The 12,184-nt window shown below is 28.2% G+C and overlaps 1 protein-coding gene and 1 pseudogene across 1 annotated transcript; one reads left to right on the top strand and one right to left on the bottom strand.

Moving 5' to 3' along the window:
- Nucleotides 1-2,046: 2,046 nt before the first annotated feature.
- On the bottom strand, nucleotides 2,047-5,407 carry LOC107475672 (cytochrome P450 76T24-like). The gene is made up of 3 exons (XM_016095332.1): nucleotides 5,015-5,407; nucleotides 4,030-4,593; nucleotides 2,047-2,661 (listed from the first exon to the last, which is right to left on the bottom strand). Exons 1-3 carry the CDS (start codon nucleotides 5,405-5,407, stop codon nucleotides 2,047-2,049), a joined length of 1,572 nt encoding a protein of 523 aa, XP_015950818.1.
- Nucleotides 5,408-7,075: 1,668 nt separating this feature from the next.
- Nucleotides 7,076-9,650, top strand: LOC110278274 (cytochrome P450 76T24-like; annotated as a pseudogene).
- Nucleotides 9,651-12,184: the final 2,534 nt, after the last annotated feature.

Here is a 12,184-nt window from a genome sequence, read left to right as displayed (position 1 = left end):
CCACACAATTTCATTCGTGAGGTGATTCGAAACATTGCAGAATTATATTCATTTATAGATTTAAAATCTTGTAAACACAAATGCGTCCATTCATATCGGGCCTGAGGAAGTATTACCATTTTCTGATGATTATACCTTTCTTCAAGGTCTTTCCAAAGATCTGCAGGATCTTTTAATGTAAGATATTCATTTTTCAATCCTTCGTCAAGATGACGACAAAGAAAAATCATGGCTTTAACTTTATCCTTTTGGGATGCATTATTTTCAGCCTTAATGGTATTTCCAAGATCCATTGAATCAAGATGGATTTTAGCATCTAGTATCCATGATAAATAATTATTTCCAGATATATCAAGATAATAGAAAATAGAATTTAAAATACTTATAAAATAAAAGAAGAGAAAGAATTATAGTAGTAATATAAGAAGAAGGGTATTTGATTGCAACATAAAGATGCTTGTGTTGCTATTGTTTTTGTGTGTAATTGTTAAAGGCTTATGCCTCTATTTATATACGTACATGAGGTAAATTTTCAACTTCATATTAAATGAAGTTATCCTTGAAAAACTATATATCATGAAAAATGGACATCCACGTAAGGGTGATAAAGTATCCTTATCACAACATATTATAAAAAATCACTTCCATCAACTATATGCTACATGCTATATCAAAAAATTAGTTCATCATTACAAGATACCGATATACATACATAAATTTAAAAATACACCTGTTGGTAAGTGATTTATAAAGTGCACAAAATTACTGTTGACAAACAAAATGAATGGTTTTTGGGTAATTTTTGTATTAGTGGTTTGATGAGTTGAATATTGATGTATTTAAATTTGTATGTCGGTTATAAAAAATAAATAAATAGAAAATTCAACTAAATCAAATTAAGTTAGAGCTCATTTTTTTCGATATTACAGGAGTATATGAGTTGTGTTTAGTTATGGTGTATACAAATGTAGGAAAGGATTTTTTGAATAATAACAGAAAAAAATTGGACCGTCCAAATTTTTTGTTAGAAAATTTGTTGACTAATCAGACCGTCTAATTAGTTTTTTTTTTAAATAAAAACGGACCCTCCGTTTATTAAAATGAGAATGAACCTCCGTTTATACTTTTTGTTTTTTTTTAAATGAGAACGAACCTCCGTTTACACTTTTTGTTTTTTTTTTTCTTAAAAAGAAAACGGACCCTTTGAATTTTTTTAAAAAATGTTTTTTTTAGATACCTTTTAATTAGACCGTTCAAGTTCGTTATTCTAAATTTTTTGGTCTAATTTCAGTCCCTCTGACACCACATACAAAAAAATATTCCTATTCTCCATAACGTTGTATCACCCCACGCTCTCTTCCATATTAAAAATACGCTAGCTCTATTATCTCCAAGTGGACTTAAAAAAAGAAAAGCAGCGCAAAGAAAAAAAGGTGTAAAACAAAATTGGGGAGAAGCAAGAGAAAATCTCCTAAAGTTTAGAAGCCAAGAATAATTGAAAGGACGATGATTGCTCAAGCTATAATTTAAAGGCACCACTGGTTCATAGAAATGAAACTATAATTATTATAACAGAAAAATTAATCAAGGATAATCATACTATCTCTCAGTCACTATGTATAAAAATGTAAATTTGATATTTTAAAAAATATTATATACTTCTTTAAATAAAGTTATTTAATTATTTATCTATTATATATAAATTTAATAATTCTAATGACATATTAATATACACATATATAGTAATTAATTTAAAATTAATTTTTAATCTACATCAAATTCTTTTATAATATATAATGCTTGCTCTAAAATACATAAATCCCAACTTATATTTCATCTTTTTTTTTGTTATGATTTTTTTTAATTTACTATTATAAAATTTTAGTCGAATATTTAGCAATCATGGTAATTAGGCATATACCAAATTAATCACTAATATAAAATATATTAAAATATATATTAAAAATAAATTAAATAATACATATATTTATACATAAATACATGATGATTAATTTTAGTATACAAATAATATTTTTAAATATTTAATTAACTAACAACTAAACTCTGAGGGAGGACTCGAAGAGGTTGGGTCTTATGCAAAGTAAACCCAAAAGTATAATTCATGTCCATGTTTTGTGGCTTCATTTCATCAGCTAACTTCCAATGAAAGTGATACAAAAGAGATGCCAATATGAAATGTATGGACCTTGATGCAAAAGGTAATCCAGGACAAATTCTTCTACCAACACCAAATGGGATATACTCAAAATTTTTGCCCTTAAAATCAATATCACTATCCAAGAATCTCTCAGGTTCAAATGAATTAGGGTTAGCCCAAATGCTTGAATCTCTTCCCATTGACCACACATTAACTAGGATCTGTGCATTTTTGGGAACTGTGAAGCCACCTAACTCTACATAATCAATTGCCTTGTGGGGTATGAGAAATGGTGCTGGTGGATGAAGCCTCAAAGTTTCTTTCACAGTTGCATTAAGGTATGGGAGCTTTGAGATGTTAGACTCTTCAATTTTTCCATTTTTGCCAAGTGCTTGATGAAGTTCCGCCCTAACTTTAAACATTTTGTTTGGATTATGTAACAACTCAGCCATTGCCCATTCTAGTGTGCTTGATGTTGTGTCTATTCCCGCCATAAATAAATCCTGAATTAATATTATTAAAGAATAAATTTTATAATAGATTTGATAGCAAAGACTCAAATAATAAGTGGATGTTGAATTAAAGATCTCTTACTAAATGTAAAAAATTGTTAGTCATTAAAAAAAATATTAATTAATAATTTAATACATTTTTTTTTTACTTAAAAATCAGTTCTATTTTATATTTTCATCAAGTTATATAACAATGTTGCATATTTTTGGTAACTTGTAGGTAGGATTGGATACCCCACAAATTAAGAAGGATAAGGTTAGGATTGAAATATTCTCAACCCGTAAGTAGGATAGAGTTGAATTTATATAAAAATCTCAACTTTTAAATAGAATTAGGATTGGATCCAAATCCTACCTATTGTCATCCCTAATTGATAATAATGACAAATATTTAGTGGTCCTTTATATAGCCGCTATTATTTACTGGAGTTATATATTTGTCAAGCCAAACATTCACTTAAATATGTTTCCAATTTTATTAATATAGATAATTTTTATTTTTTTAGTAGTCTCTCTAAAATTATATATTGTGTTGGTCTTTAGTCTCTATTGGCTCTTTTAAATTATTTTTTTTCTTTACCTATCATTATACTTTTTTATCATTATAAAATATATTATTAATTGTAATTCTATTTTTCTTTTTTTTCAAACACTTACATGTCTAATCTAAAGGGTAATGATTTGAATACTCTAAAGTTTGAATTTTATTTTAAAGAGTAAAGTGTGATCTCTCACTATTTATTTCATAGGTGAAATCAAGAATAAATATAAAAAAGAAACTATTCAAGAGTAGAAGATCATACTTTACTCTTTAAAATAAAATTTAAACTTTAGAGAATCCAAATTTAAAGAGTAAAAAGTTGTTTGTTTAGACATTCATATTTTCAAATACAATTTCTCTCTCATATGCGTACAAATGAAGGAAAATAATTGATAACCAATAATATAAATTTAATGCTTAAACTTTAAACTTTTAGAGATATAATTTCTCTCTTAAATGCATATTTTTATCAGTTTAAATTTTTGAAATGAATGATATCATAATATATATAGTATCAAAATTCTGTCAAAAAAAATCTAGAATTTGATCATGGTGAATCCTAAAAGAAAAAAAATAATATAAGACAAATAAAAAAAAGTATTAAAAAATCAAACAAACTAAAAAAAAACTTACTTAAGAGGACTGTTAGAGATATAATTATTCATGTTACCTTCTCTTATCAAATTAAACGTTTAGGATGAGTAGTTTCGTAACACAAATCAACCAATAAAATTGAGGCATGTCAAATTAATGATTATTCTAAAGAATTTGAAAATATTGATTTTTGATAAGGAAAAAGATGAGTGAAAAATAATTACCACGAATAAATATATAACATCATTGAGGTTCAATTCAGAACTCTCTTGCTTGATAAGATCCAGAAAGGAATCCAACACATCATTGCATTCATTAAAATCCATTCTTGACTCATCACTTGATGAATGCATTCTTTCTTCAATAACACTGTTAAGGAACTCTAGCATCTTTTCAAAATTAATTTTGGTACTTGAACGTGTGCCTTGTGGATCAAGTAACCGGAGGAAAGGGAGAAAATCTGAAACACTAGGCCTTCCAGTTTCTTTGGTTAGACCAACCATTATCTCCTTAAAGTCATGAAACTTATTATTATCAAAATAATTATAATGAGCCAAATCCATCGAAAGAAGAGTGTTTGACATGGAATTTATGATTGTTGTAAAGATAGCCTCACCAATATCAAAAGCTTCACCTTTGATGCAACATTCATGAACATAATTTAGCAAGTCTTGAACCTTTCTCTTGCGGATGCGTTGTGTAGAGTCTAGTTGCTGAGGGGAGAATATTTTTGTGGCACAAGCTCTTCTAAGGGTTCTCCACTTAGCTGCTGAAGCTGGCATCCATACCTGTTGAATTTTAATTTAGGGTCATCGGAGAATAAAGAATACAAAGTGGTGACATAATAATGCGAGTGATGCAAGCCTATAACAAACCGCTAAAAGATTAGATATTAGTCATCTTATATTTTATCGCTAAAAGATTTTAGGTTTATATAATTACCAATAAAGATTTTTTAATGGTCACAAAAAATATATAATTGTCATTATGATATATAATAATAATAACAAATATATAATTATTACAAAATATAAGTTAAATAAAATATATAATGGCTATTATGTTATTGTCATTATTAATCTGTCCACTAAAAATAATTTTATTATGGTGATTTAGAATTCAAAAAGTATTAGCTGACATTAATTAAGAAAAATAACTTTCTAATTGAAATTAACAAAATAATATGTCAAGCTTGCAATTAATTAATACCAATGAAGTTTTGGAGAAGTCCTCAAGTGATTGTGACCATGTTGTAATAACTGGGAGCTTCCTACCGGAGAAAAGTGCATCATTTTTATGGAGTGCTTCTTTGGCTATTTGTGGAGAAGAAATAACAATGGTGGTTATACTAGCCAACTTGAGAGTCATTATAGGTCCATAAGTTTTAGAAAGATGAGTGATTGCCTCAAGAGGGTTATTGGTGCCAAAAAGCTTCAAAATGTTTCCAATGATGGGGTAGGGGTGAGGACCCGGTGGAAGTGGAAGCTTGGAATAGTAAGCTTTAGAACTTTGGATCCCATTATAGAATGATGATATGAAAAGGAACAAAGGAATTATTGCCGAAACAAAAGATATGATGAATAATATTATCAGTATTTCCATTTGGCTAGTTGGTTAGACTCCACACAGGTCGAACACTCACTTCAATATTTATATATACAATCTTACTAATATAATCTCCGGACACTGATATAGATAAGGAATATAACACGATACGACACAATACATAAAGAATACATGTTAACAATAAAGTTGAATACGCTGATATATATATATATATGATGATATTTAAGTGTATTTAAATGTGTTCGAAAAATATTTTTTATTTTTTATTATTAAAATACGGTTAGATACGACAAACACACGTATCGGACAAGTGTCAATAAATTTTATATCTAAAATGTATTCAACACGCAAACACAATAACTCAACGAAGTGTCTATATTTTATAATTACTAAGGAACTAATATCTATCTTTGACGAATCAGAGCTATTCAAATTCCATCTATTGATGTATATAATAGAGCTCCATTTATTTTTGTGAACTATATATATATATATATTTGATCTAAGGATCAGATCAAACCTAAACACATAAAAGTTATTTTATAATTACTAAGGAAACCAATATCTATCTTTGACGAATCAGAGCTATTCAAATTCCATCTATTGATGTATATAATAGAGCTCCATTTATTTTTGTGAATTATATATATATATATATATATNTAGTGTAATTGAATCAAGATTTTGATCCTATTTAATTTGATTCGATCTATGCACAATCCTATTTTTAATAATTTGATAGTTACTTATTAATTAAATTGTTCTTATCTCATATAAATATTAGTTAGGGACTAAAGGTATCTATTCTCATTAAGAAAATTATTATACAGAAAAAAATAAGAATGAATAACAAATTATATAGGTTTTACAATTTTTTTTAAATAAAATATGATTTTAAATATACCCATTCTCTATATCTTATTATTATTATGTTAATATATAAAATAATTCTAAATTAGTATGAAAATTTGTAGGAATGATTTATAAAATATAAATACTAAAAATAATATAAAAATAAAAAATTATTTAATAATATAAACAAGATAATGTCAATAAATACCTTATGGACATAAGTTTATTAATTTTTTCAAGTTCGAGATAGAGAGATGCATGCATTTTAAGCCAAATCTAGATTTGCTATTTTTTTTTTGTTCACTAAAAATCGAACTCTTAGGTTTTCAGATATAGAGTTCTAGTATCATATTATAAAACTATTCATCCAAAAAATTTAAGTTAATAAGAGAATGTAACACTAATAGTTATATCTCTAAAACGCTTTATATAATTGAAAGTGATATGCCATAGAAATGCGTTTTAAACGTGTTTTCATTTAGTAATTTAATTTTAGAATTTTATAAAAAAATAAAAAAAATCGTAAAACTAATAAAATTATATTTTTAGTTTATTTTTTTCTTACAAAATTTTAAAATAATTGTGGCTTGTTTCCACTTTATATTACTTGTCGACCAAAATAATATCCATCTATCTTGTTAAGTCTGATATCTTTCTATTTTTATAATTATTGTATTTTTCGGACCACAACGCACAAGCTGGATAAATATCATGTATCGAGGAGCGTGCCGCAGATAAAACCATATCATATGAGTGTTAATAATTTTTTGTCCTCACTATTCTCCCTACAAATTATATTATATAGTTTTTTATATATATATTAGTTACTCATCACTATAACGTATAATAGACATGATGGTCAGTAACATTTAAAACATATTACTAAATTACGATGAGAAAATTAATAACTCTTAGTGATACATATTATACAAAAATATTGCTAAAATATTTTAAAACATTTTTAAATATATTTTTAAAGAATAAGTACTGATTTGGTTTCTAAAGTTTAGGATTAAAATTAAATTCGTCACTAATATTATTTTTTTATTTATTCCAAACATTTTATTTAATATTAAAATTATTCTTTTTAATAAAATTTTTAATTTTATTATTAAATTACTCACATTTTAATAAAAAAAATTATAAAAAAATACAAGAAGGAAAGAGAAAGAAAAAAAAGACATGAAAAGAGAAAGAAAAGAAAAAGAGAAAGAAAAAATGAAGAAGGAGAAGGGAAGGAAAAGAGAGGAGATGACGAAATTTAGAATCGTCATCGCTGTTACTAATTTATAATATTTTTATTAAAATACATCTTATATCTTATTTTATTTACAATATAAATAAAATATGTGTAATATTATTTTGTTTACAGTCGCAATCTTTCTTCAACAATACCATCAAATGTATTCATCATCTTCCTAAAATGTTTGGTCATTCTAGCACGTGCACCTTGTGGATCAAATATCCTCAAACTTGGAAAGAAATCCACAACATTAGGCGGCTTTGCAGCTTCTTCAGCAATACACTAATTATTTCCTTGAATTCTGAGACTTCGAGCCACCAAAATTAACTAAATTCATGGAAAACAAAGTATTTGGTATAGAATTAAGAAGTAAAAATTTATTGTCTTAGAATCTCTTTGTGCCTGGATTAGACACAACATCAGTTACTATAGAATGGTCAATTGCAGAATTACCACGCAACCCAAAAAAATTGCAAAAAGGGTTGGATTTCTCCTTAAACTCTCTTTATTAAGTAATTAAGAAGTGTTATTTCTTTTGTTAATTAAATAAATCTTAGCTATCTATTTATTATATTTTAAATCAATTGTTTAGATTCAAGATTTAAAATTTAAAATTTTAGATTTAGTATTTATAATTTAAGATTTAGAGTGTTTTATTTATTTTTTTTAACTTTAATAGCAAGTTAATTTTGAAAAAATATTGCACTTCTTATTTTCTTTGGAAGGCATTAACATTCACCCTCACTCTTGTTTTATTTCAAAATTCTAAACAAGTATATAATTAAATTTAACATGATACACATAAACTCATTTACAAATTTATATCCCATTTGACCCACGAAAATTTGGTGTATAAAAATTATGCATAAAATAGAGTTCATCTATGAAAATTTTCACTCTTTTATAGGGTTTTTACCATGCAATTTTTTTAGGTATTCAAAACATTTTTTTTTCATTTTGTTAGTAGTTTTGATATATCATTGTATTTTACAAATTGATTGTGTTAGGATCTCTTTGTGGCTGGATTAGACACAACTTCAGTCACCATAGAATGGTCAATGGCAAAATTACTATGCAACCTAGAAAAATTGCAACTTGTAAGTAAAATACCCACACTTAATTGGTCCTAGGATCACTCACTCGTATAAACGACGCTATCATATTTTTCATCTCTCAAACTCACTAACACTCATAATAATAAGGAGAGAATTTTTTTTGAAACAAACACTAAGTATTTTGATTCATGGAGAGATAATTAACAACATACATATGAAGCCTTTATATAGGCAAGCCTTCATAATAAAATAGTAATTTTTATAACAACTAAGCACTAGTTGTAATGATTCAAAAAATAAGTAGAAATTTTACTAGTCAAATTCCTTGTTCAATTTTGTTTCAAATTCTTAGTCATCAATCTTGAAGCTTCCAATTCATGATTCATCATTCTTCTAGTATGGAGGTGATGAGTACAACTTGTTCATGATTCTTCCAACTTGATTTGTAGCCTTCAATTTTAACTAGGAGATAAAGTTTGATTTGTGATTCTTCTAGCTTCTAGTTTCATTACTTATAATTCTTGTAACTTCTAATTTCATGATAGTTCTAATATGGTATAGTTGTACTACTCTCTTAGATATTCTTGATTTAATTATCTAACACAACTGAAAGAAGAGCTTGAACATGACCTTGGCAAGGATGAACCACAAATTGAAGAATCACATATCTCAAATCTTCCTTTCCTAGGAGCTGTGGTGAAGGAAACTTTTCGAGTTCATACAGACACCAATCTCATTACTAGTGCCACACAAGTCACAAGAGGATGTTGAACTATGTGGCTTCAATGTGCCTAAAAATGCACAAAAAGTTTGGATTAATGTATGGGCTATGGGGAGAGATTCAAATATTTGGACAAAACCCTAATGAATTTATGCTTGAAATATTCTTGGAGAGTAAGATTGACTGAGTTAATTCCTTTTGGGGCCGGAAGAAGAATCTGTCCTATGGGACTATGGACTATAGGACTATACTACATCGTGTTGGGCAGTGGGCACTCTTGTTCATGGCAATGATTGGAAGTTAGTTAATGGGCAAAAGGCAAAGGACCTAGATATGTCTGAAAATTTTGGGCTTACCTTGCATAAAGCCCAATCTCTCCAAGCTATTCCCATAAAAACACAACATTGAAGGTGATATAATATGCCTGTGTCATCATCATGTATGCTTTACAACAAGTGCATCTGTGTCACTTGGTTAGACTAAGTGGTGGATGAAACCTTTAAATATTGTGTGTATGAGTGTAGTGTGGATGAATTTATAATGTGCAGGATTGAGGACTTTTCAATCTATTTGACAAAAAAAATGTGATATATATCATTTATCCAAAAAAAAGAAGGTAATATATATCTAACAACATAAAAAGATTATATATGCTGCAGAGGCTTTAGCTTAGTAATAAATTTTGGAACCTTAAGCTAGGTAGTGAATATAAACCCTTAAAATGTTGCATGTGAGTGTGTTATGTGTAGTATGTATAAGTTTGCGATTTTATAATGCCTAAAAAATTAAGAGTTGTTAAATCTATTTAACCCAAAAAAAAAAGGATGATATATATTAATATTATGTAAAAAAAAAAAAGTGATATTAATAGATGAACTTGTCCTTACCAAAAAATAAAAAATTATGGAGTCATCTTTAATAGTATATTATTTTTTTAAAAATTCTGTATTTTTTATTTTTCTAAAGTGAATTGGTATTCACTTAATATATAAAATGTGTGGCAAATTTTCACTTGTTTTCTGTCCAGGTCAAGATATATATCTTTTCTGTTAGATAAATTAAAGTGCATGGCTAAGTTGTAATCCATTTGTGCTTCATTTACTATAATATACATAATTTTTAAGTATATAAAATAAAATAAGTACATCAATTAGAAACAACTTTTTCTAAGTTCTCATGTTAACTGTTGTATATTAGCTGTACCATTGTATCTTTATTAGATGACTTAATTAGAGGTGTAGTGTTTAATGATTCTTTATTAGATAACTTTTTCAAACTTTTTCTTTTCTTTTTTTAAAATTTATTTCTTCACTCTCTGAACTTACACATGGAAAAGTTACCTTTAACTACTACCAATTAATCTTGAAAAATTGATTTAATGTAAGAATGTACAATAACAAATCAACCGTCATGCCTTATATATGTATATTATAAAAAATGACTTCCATCAACTACATGCTACATGCTATATCAAAAAATTATCTCGTTAAACGGTTAAAATACATATATAAATTTAGAACAGAAAAGCTCTGCAAGCTTATATGCTTTACAAGTTCATTAAGCAATAAAACAAAAAAACGCGCCTCTCCACATACGTTGTATACATGCGCTATATAAGATTCCGCATATATCTAACTACCAAATTTAAAAGATTCGTTTTCGTTATTTTGAGATTTGGTTGTTCTTCTTCTCGCGCCTCTTCCCTCCTTTTTCTTCTCCATCGTTCTTTTCCTCTCCTTTTCTCACTGGTATGTTCTTCGTTTACATTACTTTCTTCTCTCTCTGTGCAACTCGAGCTTCGTTTTCTATTTTGATTTGTTATTTTCTGAAATCAAAATTTGAACTCGTTTTGAAGATAATGGATCATTCAACCTCAGATTGTTAGCTGAATCCAGGCGAAGTGGATTATGAATTTGAATCTAACGAAGTTCTTGAGGTTTGATTTACATAGGATTAATATGAATTTTCTTGCAGTAATTTGTATAGCATTGTGTAGTTGAAAAATTGCTGAACATTGACTGTGAAACTAACACTTTAACATGAATTTGTCGACTCAATGTATTATTTTGTGATTAATTATCTGGAATTTATAGCAGACGCTCGGGTGTAGATCAGGTCCTTTTTGGGTGTATTTTTGCTAGAAGTGTGGGTGTATTTACACTTTACTGGTTTTTTGTTATTTTAATTGAGTTGTTGTTGTTCAGGTGTATTATATCAGACATGATTGGGTGTGTTTTTAGTTTTTGACATGGTGTATTCTGCAGCCTGTGTACTTACAGTTTATGGCTTTAAAAGTCATTCTGTAGTTGAGTTGTAGCGGTTCGGGTGTATCATATTAGACATGATTGGGTGTATTTGAATCATATCTATGAGTGTATTCACAGTTTCTGACATGGTGTATTGTGCAGCCTCTCTCGGTTGTTGATGACGAGCTTGTTCTGAAGGTTGGAATGACCTTTACCACTCTTGAAGATGCTGGAAAATTTTACAGGAACTACGCCAAGGCTGCAGGTTTCTCTACAAGAGTTCGGTGTACAAATAGGAAGGGAAACGAGATTAAGAATCAACTGATTACATGTAGCAGAGAGGGAAAATTGAAATCTAAAATATCTCCGACCGAGAAGACCAATCCAACAGCCGGTTTAAACTGTCCTGCAAGAATTTATATACACACATTGAAGGATGTCGATGCTTGGATCATTTCAAAGGTTGTGCTGGATCATTCACACCCCTGCTGTCCAAGCAAAGCAGAGATGCTCAAACAGCACAGGGAACTAAGCATGTCCATTCGTCGTACGATAGAGAATAACGAGGAGGCCGGTATCAGACCAAGCAAAATCTACCAATCATTTGTTGCGGCTGCCAGGGGTCACCGCGAGTTAAATTTTATCGAAAAGGACGTGAGGAATTACATTACCAGGGAAGTGCGGAATGTTTCCGAA

The sequence above is a fragment of the Arachis duranensis genome, chromosome 2 (assembly GCF_000817695.3).
Source record: "Arachis duranensis cultivar V14167 chromosome 2, aradu.V14167.gnm2.J7QH, whole genome shotgun sequence".
Taxonomy (NCBI): Eukaryota; Viridiplantae; Streptophyta; class Magnoliopsida; order Fabales; family Fabaceae; genus Arachis; species Arachis duranensis.
The sequence above is the reverse complement of the archived record's forward strand: the minus strand, read 5'-3'. Positions and strand labels throughout refer to the sequence as shown.

Coding starts and splice junctions, on each gene's coding strand:
- LOC107475672 (XM_016095332.1), bottom strand. CDS start 5,407: ATGGAAATACTGATAATATTATTCATCATATCTTTTGTTTCGGCAATA. Junction 4,594..5,014: donor ACTTCTCCAAAACTTCATTG/GTATTAATTAAT, acceptor AAAATTCAACAG/GTATGGATGCCAGCTTCAGC. Junction 2,662..4,029: donor ATGTTATATATTTATTCGTG/GTAATTATTTTT, acceptor ATATTAATTCAG/GATTTATTTATGGCGGGAAT.